We start from the raw sequence: 17,920 nt of genomic DNA, 5'->3' as shown, positions 1-17,920 counted from the left end.
CTCAGTATCCGTTTCTATCTCAGTCTCTCTCTCCCAGTCTCTCTCTCACAGTGCCTCTCCCTCTGACTCAGTCTCTCTCCCGGTATATCGCTATAACTTTCTGTCACACTCGCGCTCTTATTATCTTTCCCTTTCTGTGTCTCTCACTCACTCTCTCTCAGTGCTTCTCTGCCTCCCCAACCCCCTCTCTGGGTGTCTCTTGCTACCCACCTCCCTCTCTCTGTCAGTCTATCTCTCTCAATCTCTACCTCTCTCTCTCAGTCTCTTTCTCTCTCGCAGTTACTCTCTCTCTCAGTCTCTCGTGCTTTCAGAGAATGAGCGAGAGGGAAGCAAATGCGAAGTGACTGTGTGTTTTTCTTTGAGAGACAGAGAGAGCGAGAAGGAAACTGAGAGAGAGAGAGAGACTGAGTGACAAAGAGAGAGAATATGAGTGAGAAAAAAAACTGCAAAAGAAATAGAAAATGAGACAGAGTTAGTGAAGAGAGGGAGACTGAGAGGGAGACTACATTATTAAGTGTATGGTAGGAGGCTTTTTCTCTCTCTCTTAGAGAGGAGGAGACAAAGAGACTGACAGAGAAAGAGGCAGAGAGAGGGAGAAGCAAAGAGACTGTGTGTGTGCGTGAGAGAGCAAGAGAGACACATACACAGAGCGAATTTATTAAAAAGTGTAGTGACTGTGTTTTGTGGGGAAGAGTGAGAGAGAGACTCAACGGAAGAAGCAGCGAGTGACTGAGATTGAGAGAGAGACTGAGAGTGAAAGCAAGAGACAGAAAGTGAGAATGAGGGAGAACGAGAGAGAGACGAGGAGAAAGACTGACAGCGATAGGAAGAAAAAGGCAGTGAGAGATATATATCCAGTGTATTTTGTGGGAGAGACAGAGAGAGAGAGAAAGAAAGATGGGGAGAGACTGAGCAAGAATATATATGTGTGTGTAGTGAATCTGTGTTTAGCGGGAGTGACAGAGAGACTGAAACTCTGAGAGGGAAAGAGACTGAGAGAGAGACTGAAAGAGAGAGTGAGAGACATAGAGAAAGACTGAGAGAGAGACTGATAGAGAGAGACTTAGAGAAAAGAACAGATACAGACGGACTTAGAGAGAGAGAGAGGAGAGAGAGAGAGAGAGAGAGAAAGAGACAAAAAGTAAACGAGACTGAGAAATAATATATTATAAAGCGTAGTGACTGTGTGTTTTGTGGGAGAGACAGAGAAACACAACTGTTTATGGAGACAAAGTGTAGCTGGTGTAAGAGACAGCATCAGATAACAATAATCGTAATAATAAGCCTTGCATTTGTTACAGCACCTTATCTGGACAGACGTCTTAACATTCTGGGCTGCTGGGACTACATGCAGTGGGATCTCCCCAGTGCCTGGTCCTGGCAGCAGCACAGTTCACTTTGGGTCTATTCCAGCAGCACTGTAACCCTCAGTCAGTGTGTGAGTTAGGCTAATGTCTTGGCTTCTGGAAGCCCGGCCTGCAATCTCCAGGTTCTGGGCAGCGTAGCTCTCTATTCTCTCCTTATCCAAACACTGTGAGCCCCAAACCTGGGAAAGAAAATCTCTGTGGCTGTGAGATCTCAGGAGATGGAAATGGAGACTCTTCACCAGGGCCCACACCTGTCAGACTGATGTCAGGCTGAGCGAGAAATGTTTGGGGTAAATTATATAGTATCAGTGTTATAGCATTGTACTGGAGAGAGTGTGTGTCTGCCCCTGGATAAATGGGATGGCCAAGCCATCGGGAGGTCTTTTTACCCTGGAATACAGCACTGAGGGAGGAGCTGCCGCCAGGAGGAGAGGACACAGGAATCCTCCGGCCGAACCACACGGTTCAGGAGAGTGAGCCCTGGGGTCCTGAGCTGGTGCGAAGCTCAGAGGCTTAGAGGTTAGAAGGGTGACTGTGTGTCAGAGACTCTGTGGTCAGGAGAACCATCTCCTGTATGAATAACCATGAAAAACCGAATGGTGTCTCTGAATAAGCTCTGGTCTGACTGACCTGGGATCAAGTTACAATTTATTCAATAAAGTGAGCATCACCGTCAGGAGTCAGGAACTAATCCCAATAACATCAGCAACCTGGAAATGCCATCGACGAGCTCAGAGTGTGGAGCAGTCAGGTGTGCAGTGGAATGTCAGCCATTCACATCCCAATCCCCCAGGACAGGCCTGTGGTGTGTGACGGCCATCACAGTGTGACCCACTGTTCCCTCCAGTTGTGTGATACCAATCTCCCATTGATCAGCTGGTGTTTAATGTCATTGAATTCCTGGAGAATGGCTTTGAAATAAGAATAATAGGATTAAGATTTACAAACAGAGTAACTTACAGCAACTCTTGACACTTGTGCAGAGCAGGAACCAGACGCTGGAGACCCTCCTCCTGAATGTAGCAGTTCATCAGATTCAGTTGTTTTATTGTGTCACACAGTCCAATGGCCTGAGACACCACAACACAGTCTATCGGTGTCAGTCTCAATGCTTTCTCTGAAGAGAAGTCACCAAATGTCACTGTGTGTACAGAGCCCAGTGTGAGCTGTGCCAGGGCTTGATTCTGAGACTCAAACAGGTAATGGAGTGTGTTCAGCAGTTTCCTTTTCCCAGTGACGGTGTCTGTGTCTCTGATCTGAGTTTAACCTTCTCCTTCAGCCAATCGATCACCGCAAGCGTTGTCTGATGGACAAATGGCCCCAGAAACTCCTTCAGTGGCTGAGCTGCCCGTGAGGAGGAGAGACCAGCAACAAAGCGCAGAAATATCTCAAACCGGCCGTCCTCCTCCCTGTGAGCTTTATTCAGGTGTTTCTGCAGATTTCCTGGATTTGGAGACAGGAACTGAGCGAGTGCGGCTACAAACTCCTGGATGGTGAGGTGCGGGAATGTGTAGACCACGCTGTGCTCTGAAGACTCTCTCTCCACAAGTTCCATGAGAAAACCAGAGAGGAACTGCGAAGGCTGGAGGTTATATTTGAACAGATCTTCATCATTAAAGACAATATTTCTCTGGGAGACTCCAGTGAAGGCCATCTCACCAATCTTCAGCATCACATCACGGGGGCTTTCCATCTTGACACTGTGATGTGATAGTATGTTATAAATATAATAGGAGAAGAGTTGTGTGACTGTCTTGGGAACTCGCTGTTTGTTGCTGTGTTTCCGTGTGAAGAAGGGTCCCAGTGACAGAGCGAGGATCCAGCAGTAGGACGGGTTGAAGCACATGGTGAACAGGAGCTCATTTTCCTCCACGTGGCTGTAAACAGCAGCCGCCACCTCCTGATCCTCAAAGAACTTGTGAAAATATTCCCTTTTCTCTTCACCCACAAATCCCAGGATTTCAGCCCAGACACTGACCTGAGCCTTTGCCAGTAACTGTAATGCAGTGGGGCGGCTGGTCACCAGCACTGAGCAGCCTGGCAGCAGCTTGTTCTGTATTAAACTGTACACAATGTCAGAAAGTTTACAACGGAATTCAGGGTCTGTGCACCTGCGCTGAGGCTCTGTGTCTCTCCGACTGTCAGCGAAATCAATACTGCCCCTAAATTCATCCAAACCATCGAATATAAAGAGCAATATCTCTGGGTGTTTCCACAGCTCCTCCAGAACACCACTGAGGTACGGATACTGTTCCACAATCAGGCGGCTCAGTGTTATTCTGCAGTTAAGGCTGTTTAAGTCTCGGAATTTAAAAATAAAAACAAATTGAAAGTGAGGATAGATTTTGTCTGTGGCCCAGTCATGGACAATCTTTTGCACCATGGTTGTTTTTCCAATCCCCGCCACTCCACTTACTACTGCGGAAGTCCCTGTGAAATTGCCAGATCCGCTTCTCTTGTAGACTTTTTTCATCCAGGAAAATAAACCTCCTCCAGAGAAGCTGCTGTGGAACAGTTTATCAATTCGGATTTTTTCCAGCTCTCCCCGGAGCTGCTTCTGTCTCCACTCCTCGTGGTCTCTGCCTCTCGCCAGCAGCTCATGTTCTACCAGTTCCCGGTCACGTACATCAGAAATAATAGTTAATTGCGTGTAGCGATCAACCAACTGAAACTCCTTCACCTTCTCCTTTATTAGGATGGTCTTCACTACCAGTTTCTCACATTGTTTGTGTAACGTCTCCTTGTGCAGTCGCTGAATGGCTTCATGTAGAACATTAAATAATCATAAATTAATCAGCCTTATTGAACAATAATACTTAGATTCAGTGTAATGCCTTTCAAGGCAGGAGTACTGCCCAAATCGCTGCACACGATTTGTTGTTAAGTGTAGTAACTGTGTTTTCTTGGCAAACAGAGCAGCCAATTTGTGCACAGCGATGTCTGACAAACAGCTGTGAAATGAGAGACTACTGTTTTTCGAGGCATTATTGGCCTGGAAACTGGGAGCGATAAACTCCCTTCTCTTTTAAATGGTGCCGTGGGATCTTAAAATCCGCCTGAACAGACAGAGAGGACCTCGGTTTAATATCCAAATAATGACATCTCCGACAATGCAGCCCATCCCAGAACTGCACTGGATGGTCAAGACAGTCTTGTTGTTGTGAGCTTAAACCCACAACCTCTGACTCCGAAACAACAAAAGCACCATCTGAGCCAGGCAAACAAGTGTTGAACCATTTGAATTTCCATGGTAGATTTTCGGCCATTGTATGCTGACTTGTGAGAAGTCATCTCTGACTTATTGTGGAAAGATCATTCCAAATTAATATTTGCTGAAATAATTTAAGAATCCAATAAGGAACATCCCACCCCGACCCCCTCCCCACCGATCCTCATCTCCCTCCTCTCCGCTACACTACCCTGCCTCCTACCCCCCTCTCCCCTTCGTACTCCCCTCTCCTCTCCCCTCCAAACTATCCTCTCCTCTCCCTTACATAATCCCCGTTGCCCTCTGTAATCCCCTCTCCCATCCATAATCCCTTTTCCTCTCCCCTGCATATTCTGCTCTCCTCTCCCCTCTAAACCCCCCTCTTACCCCGTACTCCACTCCGTACTCCCCTCTCCCCCCATACGCCCCTCTCCCCTCCATACGCGCCTCTCCCCTCGATACTTCGCTCCCTTCTCCCCTCTCTTCGTTTATGTTTTCTGAATATCACCAGTGAATGGTAAACTGAAAAACTGTATTTCAGAAGTCTCGAAACGTGACCCTGTCACATACCTCTCAGATCACTGGGGACGTCGGGTACACTACGATTAATCGTCACTTCATCCACGAGACTGGCACCTGTTTGAATAGAGTTAATGACATTAGTTTGAAAGAACGGTGACTCAGTAAAATGTGAAAGGAGGCATAGGGTAACATCAAACCTTACCTTGCTGCTGTATTTCAGTCATAATTTTGTTCAGTTTGGGCAAAGTTAGCCTCATTTTCACAAAGGATTCCCACATCACTTTCCGGGCCTGGGAACCTTTCCCCATCACCAGGTTCAGAAGGAGTTTGGAGCTTTCTCTCCTCTGCCCACTATTTGTGAGCTCAGTGAGTTTCTGCAGAGAGTGAGCAATAATATATTGAAGGTGGAGAGATCAGCAGCTCCATTGATGATTTTGCTGGACTTGCTAAGTCTCCCTCCACAAACTGCTTTCGGCTGTGATGATTCATTTAATCATTTTCCATCCCGTTCCCTTCTCAAATCCAGCTTGGGTTCTAACTTTCAACTCTCTAGTGCCTTGAGACTTTCTCACCATGTGAACGGCGCGATACAAACACGACATGTGTTCTCTCTTTTGCGGTTCTACAAACACTTCTTACACCACGCTGTACTGCTCCAACAGAATCATGTAGTGCATGACTTGCTCTATAACATACCTGGTATATTACCAGGTTATTTACTGTTCTATTGATTTCCTGGTAATGCAGTACATCGGCCATGCAGTCAGGCATGGTCTTTGTGAGACCTGAACAAATGAAAGGGAAATGTTACAATCTGAGTGAAACCTACTTTGTGCTCCTGGGGGCTGAAACATTCCTTCTGTGTCAGCCTTGAGCTGATGTCCTCGACGCCTTCCTCAATGGCCTGTCCCAATCTGTCCCGGTAGAATTTTGTCAGTCTGTGCAGCTGGTATTCGTCGTAGAGTGCCAGAGTCTCAGTGAATAAAGTATTTGTACCTGTGAGCGACCAATAAAAACGTTAGTCAGACAATATTTTCTTATTATTCCCTGAAACATGTTTCAGGATGTATAACCAAGTTGATTGTTACAAAAGCCCAGAATAAATAAACCTCAGTTGGCCTAAAACATTGTTTAGAAGCTGAAGTCAGACAGCAATCAGCCTGGCACAGTTGGTATCATTCAAGCTCCACATCAGGGCTTTGGCTTCATAGTCCAGCCTAACAATCCACTGCAGGACTCGCCTCCAGATCTTTAGCAAATTATCTTCCGTATATTTCCCTGTTTACTGACCCACCCGCCAGTGGAAACAGATTCTACCTCTCAGTGGCATAACGGGATTTGAAAACGAGAGAGAGGATCTTCACGTCGATCAGTTTGGAAATTGGGAGCAAGAGAAGCAAAGCAATGTCTGGTGGGATGGGGAGCAGAGTTTTGTGTGGGTCAGTATCCGGATGGCGGAGTGAATTGAATATTATGTATGGTGGAACTGTGGAGACCAGCAGGGAGGGCATTGGAAATCTGCAGAAGGGAAGTGCCAAAGTCGTGGATGAAGGTTTTGGCTGCTTTAGATGTGAGGTATGGAGAGAGGTAGCCAATGTGGTAGAGGGTTGATAAAAAAAAGGGTCTGTTAAGGGAACGAATGTGGGGGAGAAAGGATCGGACCTAACACCCAGTATGCGCACGGATTTGATGAGTTTGAGGGAGAAGCCGGAGAGGTGAAGGAGTTCAGACCCTCAGGAAGAAGATGTTGAGACTGAAATGTGTGGGTTCAGCAAGTCCCCGATCTTCCATTCCACAAATTGGGAATTTGCTCAACCCCATCAGAGAATAACTGGCCTTCCAATTCCAAAGTATGTGCGATAAATGTGCACGTTTGTGTTTAAAGTTACTTAATAAACACTTTAGTTTTGTTCAATATCATCTCTTTATGACATTCCTCAAAAACAGTTAAAGTGAAGTCATTACCTGTTGGTGTGTTGCGTGGTGTCTGGTCCCCACCACGGGTCATAGCAATGCCCTGTGTTCTTGCACTTTGTTCAGGCTCCGTAGAGGCCATCTCACTTGAATCTCCCAAAGTGGTGAAAACGTATCACAATGTTGTTGAGGAACACCAGATGTGGTCGCTGTTTCAGTCACCCCAGATGTGGATGTGTTTATTAATGGTAACGGAGACCATTTAATTGAATCATTGGTTTTCTCGTGGCTCTGTATTTTAGAGATATGTTTCTTTACCAGCAACTTCCAACAAGTCGCTCAATTGCTCAATTGCTGCTAAGTGCAGCCCAGTTGGTCAGGTTCGCAACAGGTGTTGAGCCTTATTTACGTTTTTTCTATAGCGTCTGTCACAAGGCTAAAAGGAAATCCAGATGTGGTGGCTCTGGCAATATCACCAGGTTCGCGTTTCCAATGGACTGTCCGTCTTCCTCACATTTGACATGTATCCTGCAATGAAGTAAATCACAAGATTGACGTTATGATAAATTCAGCAAATTAATTAGATATGCTCAGATTTCTCACTAAAACGCAATTACACATAAATGTACAAACGATTCTTGCAATTGTTTTGTTTCAAGTCAGGAGGATGTCTAAAAGCATTTCGCCACTTACTGTGAATTATAGTGAATCAGTATTTTGTACACGAATGCAGCAGCCAATTTCACAGAGGGTGCGGGATAGGGAAGGGTGCGAGACAGGGAGAGCGGTATAAGCAGAGCATACAGTGTGGGTCACGCCCTCACTGCACACACGCACAGTCTGGGGCAGAGCACAAAGTGTCTGCTCCACAGTTGGCCACAGTGAGAAGTCAAAGAGTTTTTGGTCAATGGCTAAAGCCGCGGCTTCTTGTTCTGCATTTGTCTCAGAATTTGTACAGAAAGACAGGAAACCAGGCGCTGGGGATGTGCAGAGCTGAACTCACAGCCTCTGTCACTCTCTGCTGCTGACAGTCACAGCACGACAGCAAAGGGCAAAAACAACTCGGAAATCAAACACAGCTCAAATATAACATCAACACACAGCGAAAGCTCAAACTGGGGCTGTTTGTTTCACTGACAATCGGACAGTTGTGAATCGAGATTTGGCGTATGTCCTCTGATAATTTGAGCTGAAAAACCATGGTGTGTTGAGTTCGCTCATGTCACCACAATGAGGGCATTACCCACACAGCCCAGAGCTGCAGCTTATATCGTTATTAACAGAGAAGCAGACCCTCAAAATGGCTGTCACAGGCCGGGATACAACAAAATGTCTGCTCTCAGCCACTGAGGCCTGGTAAAGCCTGGTGTGTGCCACCACCTCCATATCTACACACACAGACACACAGACGGAATGAGAGTGATACATATAGTCCGAGAGAGACACACAGAGAGAGATACATGCCGGCATCCAACGAGAGAGAGAGAGATTCACACTGTTAGATGAAGGGCTATTGCCAAAGAGAGAGAGCGAGAAGGGGGCGATACGGAGAGATCCATAAAGATACAAACATGCAGGTACAGAGAAGAGAGAAAAAGTTACACACATGCATAGAGAGAGAGACACACACATTCACATGCAGTGAGATACACACACACACAAATGAGATACATGAATACGCTCACACCCAAGTCCAGAGAAACAGAGGCAAAGAGAGATGCAATCACACAGAGAGAAAGCAAGAGAGACACCACAGAGAAAGAGATATTCACACACACACACACCAGCACAGAAAGGGAGATAGAGACACACAGAGAGAATGTTTATGAACGTGATGTGATGTGTGTATCTCTCTCTAAATCTTATCATAGCTGTCAAAGGCCTGGACAACACACACAATGACTACTCTAGACCACAGAGACCGGGTAAAGCCAGGTGTGTGCCACCAACGCCGCACGCATATACATACACACATAAACACAGAGACACACGCACACAGACACATATACACACAGACACGTACACAGACACATACACATGCACACACAAAGCGCCGCATAATCATACACATAAACATAAAGCACATGCACTAATGCGCATACACATACACACTCACACACGTAGATACAGAGAGAGAGATACAGAACCAGAGAGAGAGATACATATGGAAAGATATACAACCAAACAGAGACATACAGAGACACACAGAGTGAGATTCACACAGATTCACAGCACGCACTAACACATACACACATACAAGCACACTTTAATGCTACAGGTGTCACACACAGGCCGGGACAGGTAAGGGATACAGTGTGGGCACTGCCCTCCATGCTCCACAGTTGGCCACAGTGAGAAGTCAGAGCAATTTCAGTCAATAACTAAATCCCCGGCTTCTTGTTCTGCATCTGTCTCATTGCTTATACAGAAAAAACAGGAAACCTGGTGCTGAGTGTACTGACCACAGGGAATGTGCAGAGCTGAACTCACAGCCACTTGTTCCTCTGCTGCTGATAGTCACAGCACGAGAGCAAAGGGCATAAACAACATGTATATCAAACACAGCTTAAATAAACCATAAACTTATACCAACAGCTCAAAATGGAACTGTTTTCACTGACAATCGGACGGTTGAGAATGTAGATTGCGTATAAATCCTCTTAATTTAAGCTGTAAAGCCATGTTGTATTATGTTCAGTTGTGTCACCATAAATAGGGAGTTACCCACACTGCCAGAACTGCAGTTTATATCTTTATTAACAGACGAACAACAGCGTTTCCATAAATGAACCATTTCCTTTATGGGCCTCAGTGAGATTCAGCAACAAGAAACTGACTGTAATACAAATACACACACAGTCACAGAGAGAGAGAGAGAGAGAGAGAGAGATACATACAGCCAAAGAGAGTTTGATATAGAAAGATACTTTTGCACACATAGGGACAGATAGGGATACACAGAGAGAGAAACATACAAAGTCAGACAGAGAGTTAAATAAAGACAGAGATAGATACAAATACAGACTGGACAGAAACAGAAATACGGATACACACACAGACAGACAGTACGGACACACACAAACAGAGTTATCCACACAGATAGATACAGAGCGAGGGAGAGAGATACAGATACTCACAAATACACACAAAGTCAGACGGAGATACAGACAGACAGAAGATAGACAGAATGGATTATTACACACAGAAAGCCATCCACCAATTAACTAACAAGTGAATTCCTAATGACAGCTCGGTAAACAGGGGTGAGTTGTGTGTGGGGTAAAGAAACTTGCTTGAAGTTTTGCCCGGACCGGGAATCGAACCCACGTCATATTATTTGGGAGGCGAGTACTATTTTGCCTGTGCTCCAACCACCAAGAAATCAACTTCAATTTCAAGATCCTCTCAATCACTTCCAAATCATTTTATACCCTCGCATTACCCTCACTGTACGATCTGCTTAACTTCCCCCACACCTCCCCCACTCTCCTTTGCCAACCACTGTCTCCACATGGCTGGCTTTGGCCTCCTAGTTTCCCGCCTGCCTCACACCCAACCACCCCCCAGGGCCTGCGTTAAACTTTCGGTGCTAACTCCCTCCTCACCTTCAAGTCGTGCCTAATCGCCTTCCATTGTGTTCGTGCTAACTGTCACCTATTCCTCCCTCTCCCCTTAAATTGGGTGCAGACTCCTCCACTGTCAAGCGCTCCAGGACGCTACCCCCGCGTGTAGGGCGCCATGTAAATTTATGTTCGTGTTATCAGCTACAGGACTCCAAAAATCTGCAGATCAAAAGTGACCTGGTGCTGAGGTTAAACATTAATGTAAATGACGTTGAGATAATTAATGCCCTGAGCCTACCTCGGTGCTGCTCTTAGTGCCCAGTTGTTGACGGGAGTGAATTCCCTCCTCCTGGCCTCTCGCTCTCTGAGCTGCCGATCTCCTGTTCAGAGAAAAGGATGTGTTCACTTGATGGTTCTGCCTCAGACACAGTAATCTACAAATGTGCTGCTGTCTGTCTGTCTGCCCAACTTCTGGTGACCGATCTCCTCTCTGAACCATGGTTGGCTGCAGTTCCTATCAGTGTGCTGGAAGCATCTGATTGGTTTGAATAAAAAGGATCCTACACCCCAATTGCCAATCTTTATAAAAATAGCATTCTGCCATCAAATTATACAATCCATGTTTGTTTCAGACTTCTGGCACATCAACCTCTATGGCACACTATCTCTGATATTCCAGAGCCTCACAGTAAAGAATCCCGCCCTGTATCTGTGTCAGCGCATTGGGACATCCTCCCGACGTGAAAGGTGCTACACAAATGTAATCTTGTTGTTGCTGTTGTTATTATTCTTGTTCTTGTTGTAGAAGAGTCTCGTTGGTGCTGAACTGGCTTCAGTGTAACATGCCTGGCAATGGGATGTGGGAATCAAACCAGTTCATGAGTCAGGGGGATCCGCAGTATTGTAGGGCACCACTGCTGTCAATGCAATCCAGCCTGGCCAAGGGCAGACTGGGGGCAGACAGTCACAGGGGGCAGGGAATCCTGAAATGGGCATGGCGGAGGGGATTGCAAAGGAGGAGGATCTGTAGGTGGAGAAGGGTGGGCTTGGGGAAGTGAGGGGGGTCTGTGAGGGGAAAGAGGTGCGAGGTTGGGGATGGAGCGCGGGCGAGTTGGTTGGGGGTAGTACAGGTGGGAGTGGAAGTGGTGGACAGGGTGTGGGTATTGGCGAACCAAAGTTGAAATGTTTCTTGAGTGGGATTAGTGTGTGGGCCGCCAGTTGGATCCCCTGATGTAAACTAACAGCTGATTGTCAGGAGCGGCTGCTTCATTGCTGCGGGTATCAAACTCAGCACAGGACAGGCAGAGCACACACTGTAGGTACTGCCCTCTACACACACACTCACAGTCCGGTATGGGCAGAGCAAACAGTGTGGGCAGAGAGACAAACACACACCCAAACAGATACATACACAGACACATACACACAGATAAAGAGCGAGATTCAATGCTGGTGTGAAATGCAGCCCTGGAAGCTGAGCACAGTGTGGGTATTGCAGTTTATTTCTTGATTAATGGAGAAACAACAGCATTTCCATAAAAACACCATTACCTCCCCAGGCCACAATGTGATACAATAACCAGTAACTGACTGCAATACAGAGACGGAGAGAGAGATTCACACACACACACAGACATAGAGCGAGAAATATAGAAAGATACAAATATGGCCTGAGCGGTGAGGCGGGGGCAAAGGTGGGTAATGTTGCGGAGGTGGCGGAAGGTAGACATGGAACTGATGTATGGCAGAAAGTTGAGTTGTGTGACAAACAAGATGCACACACGCTTTCAGTGAGACTGTGACACAAACAAACAGTTACAGAGAGGCAGACAGAGATGCATACAGAAAGAGAGAAATACACAGAAAAACACAGATCGAGAAGCACACACATACACTAACTGCTGCTGGTGTCACACACAGCCCAAGACAGGCAAAACACACAGCGTGGGTGGGCACTGCACTCACTACACACAGACACACACATCCCGAGACAGGCAGAACACACAGTGGGGGCACTGCCCTCCCTGCTCCAGAGTTGGCCACAGTGAGATGTCAGAGTGTTTTCAGTCAACATGTAAAATACCGGCTTCTTGTTCTGCATTTGTCTCTAATAATTGTGCAAAAAAACAGGAAACCAGTTACTCGGAAATGTAACCACAGAGGGATGTGCAGAGCTGAACTCACAGCCTCTCGTTCCTCTCTGCTGCTGACAGTCACAGCACGAGATCAAAGGGCAAAAATAACAAGTAAATGAAACACAGCCCAAATATGCCACAAACATACAGCAACAGCTCAAACTGGAACTGTTTGTTTCACTGACCATCGGACGGTTGAGAATGTGGATTTGGTGCAAATACTGTTAATTCGAGTTGTAAAACCATGTTTTGTTGAGTTCACTTGTGGGCACTCAATTAGTGCGTTACCCACACAGCCCAGACCTGCAGTTTATATTTTTATTAACAGACAAACAGCAGTGTTTCCACAAACGCACCATTTCCTCTCTGGGCCTCAGAGAGGCTCTAACCAGTAACTGAGTGGAAGGAACGCTGGGGCTGGGGGGCATGTGGAGGGAGTAGACTGGGGCTTGGGGGCAGGAGGAGGGAGTGGGCAGTGGGCAAGTGGAGCGAGTGGGCTGGGGGCAGGAGGAGGCTGTGGCTGCCGGCAAGAGGAGGGAGTGTGCTGGGGCTGGGGGAAGAAGGAGGGAGTGGGCTGGGGCTGGGGGGCAGGAGGAGGGAGTGGGCTGGGGCTGGAGGAGGGAGTGGGCTCGGGCTGGGGGGCAGAAGGAGGGAGTGAGCTTGGGGCACGAGGAGGGAGAGGGGAGGGGGCAGGAGGAGGGAGAGGGGAGGGGCAGGAGGAGGCAGAGGGCTGGAGGAAGGAGGAGGGAGTGAGCTGGTGTCAGGAGAAGTGAGTGGGCTGGGGTCAGGAGTAGGGAAAGGGCTGGGGAAGGAGGAGGGAGCTGGATGGAGGTAGGAGGAGGGAGAGGGCTAGTGGCAGTAGGAGGGATTGGGGCTAAGGTCAGGAAGACGGAGTGGGCTGGGGCAGGAGGAGGGTGTGGGCTGGGGGCAGGATTGGGAGGTTGGGGTAGGAGGGGGCGGTTGGGGCCTGGAGGGGGCGGCTGGGGGCCGGAGGGGGCGGGTGGGGGCCGGAGGTGCGGCTGGGGCCTGGAGGGGGCGGATGCGGGCTGGAGGGGGCGGATGGGGGCTGCAAGGGGCGGCTGGGGGCTGAAGGGGAGCGACTGGGGGCTGGAGGGGTTTGGTGGCGAGGGGGCTGTGGGCTTGAGGGGGCTGGGGGCAGGAGGAGGCTGGGGGCAGGAGGGGGCTGGGGGCAGGAGGGGCTGGGGGCAGGAGGGGGCTGGGGGCAGGAGGCGGCTGGGGGCAGGAGGGGGCTGGGGGCAGGAGGCGGCTGGGGGCAGGAGGAGGCTGGGGGCAGGAGGGGGCTGGGGGCAGGAGGGGGCTGGGGGCAGGAGGGGGCTGGGGGCAGGAGGGGGCTGGGGGCAGGAGGAGGCTGGGGGCAGGAGGGGGCTGGGGGGCAGGAGGGGGCTGGGGGCAGGAGGGGCTGGGGGCAGGAGGGGGCTGGGGGAGGAGGGGGCTGGGGGCAGGAGGGGGGGGGGGGGGGGGGGCAGGAGGGGGCTGGGGGCAGGAGGGGGGCTGGGGGCAGGATGGGGCTGGGGGCAGGTGGGGGCTGGGGGCAGGAGGGGTCAGGATAGCACACAATGTCTGCTCTGCATGACTGAAGCCTGGTAAAGCCTGACGTGTGCCACCAACGCTGCGCGCACACTCACACGCATAGACACTCGTACAGACACATATGCACAGATACATGCACACACATATACATATGCACACACACAGGCACATACGCACACAAAGGGCCAAATACACCTACAGGCACCCACCCACCCATATACATACACACATATACTCTTCTTGCCCCCAGCCCCCTCCCTCCTCTTGCCCCCAGCCCCCTCACTGCTCTTGCCCCCAGCCCCCTTCCTCCTCTTGTCCCCGAGCCCACTCCCTCTTCCCACCGCCCAGCCCACTCCCTCCTCCTAACCCCAGCCGCAACCCACTCCCACCTCCTGTCCCCCAGCCCCAGCACATTCCCTCCTCCTGACACGCAGCCCCAGCAAACTCCCTCCTCCTGACCCTCAGCCACAGCGCACTCCCTCCTCCTGCCCCCCAGCCCCATCACACTACCTCCTCCTGCCCCCACCGACCCACACAGCACACTCCCTCCTCCTGCCCCCCGGACCCAGCATCATCCCTACTCCTGCCACCCCCAACCCTAGCATAATCCCTCCTCTTGCCCCCAACCCCAGCACACTCCCTCCTCCTGACCCCAGCCCCAGTACATTCCCTCCCCTGACGCCCAGCCCCAGCACATTCCCTCCCCTGACCCCCAGCCCCAGCACACTCCCTCATCCTGCCTCCCAAGCCCAGCACACTCCCTCCTCATGCCCTCAAACGACCAGCACTCTCCCTGCTCCTGCCCCAAGCCCCAGCCCACTCCCTGCTCCTGCCCCAAGTCCCAGCCACCTCCCTGCCCTGCCCCAGGACCCTCCCTGCTCCTGCCACAAGCCCCAGCACTCTCCCTGCTCCTGCCACAAGCCCCAGCACTCTCCAGCTCCTGCCACAAGCCCCAGCCCACTCCCTGCTCCTGCCCCAAGCTCCCTCCCTGCTCCTGCCCCAAGCCGCCTCCCTGCTGCTGCCCCAAGCTCCCTCCCTGCTCCTGCCCCAAGCCCCCTCCCTGCTTCTGCTCCAAGCCCCAGCCCACTCCCTGTTCCTTGCCCCCCCCCCCCCCAGCCCCATCAATACATAGCAACAGCTCAAACTGGGGCTGTTTATTTCACTGACAGTCGGACGGTTGAGAATATAGTATTCGTGTCAATCCAGTTAGTTTGAGCTGTAAAACCATGTTGTAATGAATTTTCCTCGTGTCATCACAATCAGGGTGTTACCCACACAGCCCAGAACTGCAATTTATTTGTTTATTAACAGAGGAAACTGCCACAGAAAATGGCTGTCACAGGCCCGGCCGGGAACAACAAAATGTCTGCTCCAGGCCACTGAGGTCTGGTAAAGCCTCGTGAGTGCCAACACCGCCACAACTATACACATAGACATATAGACACACACATTTACACACACACATCTTCCCATACACACACAGACATAGACATATACACATAGACATACACTCAGTCAGATACAGAGAAACCCAGACTGAGATAAATACAGAGGGAGGGAGATACATACACACACAGAAATACAGAGAAAGAGAGAGACACAGAGACAAAGAAATACAGATAGAGATACTGAGAGAGGGACACGCACACATACATACAATCAGAGAGATATAGAGTGATACACGTGAAGACAAACACAGAAAGAGAGGGAGACACACACACAGACAAAGAGAGATAGACGGACAAACAGCACATTCCTTCCTCCTGCCCCCCAACCGCATCACACTCCCTCCTCCTGCCCCCCAACCGCATCACACTCCCTCCTCCTGCCCCCCAACCGCATCACACTCCCTCCTCCTGCCCCCCAGCCCACTCCCTCCTCCTGAGTGTCATCTTGGTTCAGTGTGTGTGTGAAAGCAGAGAGAGAGTGTGAGAGCGAGTGTGAGTGAGTGTGTGTCTGTCTGTGTGTGTGTCTGCATTTTTGTGTGGGTGTCTATTTTTGTGTGTGAGTTTGTGTGTTAGCCTGACTCGGTGTGTGTGTGTGTGTTTGTATGTCTGTGTGTGTGTGTCTGTGTGTGTGTATGTCTGTGTGTGTGTATGTCTGTGTGTGTCAGCGTGGCTCAGTGTGCGTGTATGTGTCTTCGCATCAGCCTGGTTCAGTGTGTGTGAGAGGAGAGAGTGAGCGAGAGAGTGACAGACACTGAGTGAGAGTGTGTGTCTGTGTGTGTGTCGGTGTGTGTGTCTGTGTTTGTGTGTATGTACTCGGTTACAAACACAAGGATTGTTACTGCTATCACTCAAATGCCGAGTGACTGCACTCACTACGACACCACAGGACTCCACAGATTAAACCGCTCCGCACAGATCACATCCCCGCAAACCGCGAGAAAAATAATACCCCGAATTAGAAATGGATGAATAAATGTGGAAGAATGTTGTTGGAGCTTCAGTCCCTCTCTCCCCTCGGCCTGGAATGAAGGTCCCGTCTGATCCCACAGTGTACAACAGGCAAATGAGACGGGAATATCATCCGCCCCGAAACCGCTCAATGTTCCTCAATACATCATCACAGAAGTCACATCAGTTCGGACCATAAAACGTAATAATATTATACACAGAAACACACACTTCCGCTCTCTCTCTCACAGTCTCTCTCTATCTCTCACACACTCTCTCACATTCTCTCTCTCTCACTCTCACACTCTCTCTCTCACACTCAATCTCTCACACACTCCCACTCTCTCTCACTCTCTTTCACAAACACTCTCTCTCACACACTCTCTCACAGTCACACTCACTCTCACTCTCTCACACAGTGTCTCACAATCTCTCTGTCTCTCACACACTCTCTCTTTCTCAGTCTCTCTCTCACACTCTCACTCTCTCACACACTCTCTCTCACACAGTCTCTCTCTCACACTCTCACACATTCTCTCCTTCCAACACACTCTGTCTCTCTCACACTCTCTCTCACACACTCTCACTCTCTCACACTCTCTCACACACTTTCTCTCTCACTCACACTCACACTCTCTCACTCTCTCTCACTCTCACACAGTCTCACTCTCTCACAGTCACTCTCTCACACACTCGCACACACTCTCACTCTCTTACACATTCTCACAGTCTCTCTCTCACTCTCTCACACACTGTCACTCTCTCACACATTCTCACACTCTCTCATACTCTCTCACATTCTTTCTCTCTCTCATAACTCTCTCTCTCTCTGTCACCGACACTGACCGTCGTCTCCGCCGCCATCACCACCTCCCGCGGTCCCGCCTCGCGCTCAGACAGACAGGCGCCGCGCCCCGAAACACCGTCAGCCCCGCGCGCGGAGACGGCACTGCGCAGGCGCCGAGTTCAAAAAAAAACCGTCGGCGCCTCGCGCTCAGGGACACCACTGCGCAGGCGCCGAGTCACAGGGAAACAGAGGCGCCAAAGTCAGGCGACGAGAGACACAGAGAGAGAGAGAGAGACAACCGACCGACAGAGGCGACTGAACCCATCGACCGTTTAAACCTCACACTGAGGCCTCCCGACGCCAATGAATAACCCACACAAACAATTCTGGAATTTTTTACCCAAAGGACAAAGGCGGATCCCGTCACCACAGTCATCCACGCACTTGATCCACAGAGAGCCCAGACATTGGGGCCTC

The 17,920-nt window shown here is 49.8% G+C and overlaps 1 protein-coding gene across 1 annotated transcript in view; it reads right to left on the bottom strand.

Moving 5' to 3' along the window:
• Positions 1-17,587, bottom strand: part of LOC103173183 (NACHT, LRR and PYD domains-containing protein 3-like) — a 29,849-nt gene extending 12,262 nt beyond the window's left edge. The window contains exons 1-7 of the mRNA XM_042346161.1: positions 17,503-17,587; positions 10,873-10,954; positions 7,063-7,539; positions 5,927-6,093; positions 5,300-5,471; positions 5,146-5,211; positions 2,328-4,127 (exon numbers count right to left, since the gene is read on the bottom strand). Coding sequence (XP_042202095.1) covers positions 2,581-4,127; positions 5,146-5,211; positions 5,300-5,471; positions 5,927-6,093; positions 7,063-7,153 — 2,043 coding nt within the window. The 5' untranslated portion in view covers positions 7,154-7,539; positions 10,873-10,954; positions 17,503-17,587 and the 3' untranslated portion in view covers positions 2,328-2,580. The remainder of the gene's footprint in view (positions 1-2,327; positions 4,128-5,145; positions 5,212-5,299; positions 5,472-5,926; positions 6,094-7,062; positions 7,540-10,872; positions 10,955-17,502) is intronic.
• Positions 17,588-17,920: the final 333 nt, after the last annotated feature.

This window comes from Callorhinchus milii, unplaced genomic scaffold (genome assembly GCF_018977255.1).
Source record: "Callorhinchus milii isolate IMCB2004 unplaced genomic scaffold, IMCB_Cmil_1.0 Scaffold353, whole genome shotgun sequence".
Classification (NCBI taxonomy): Eukaryota; Metazoa; Chordata; class Chondrichthyes; order Chimaeriformes; family Callorhinchidae; genus Callorhinchus; species Callorhinchus milii.
Note: the sequence above shows the minus strand (reverse complement) of the source record. Positions and strands in the feature narration are given on the sequence as shown.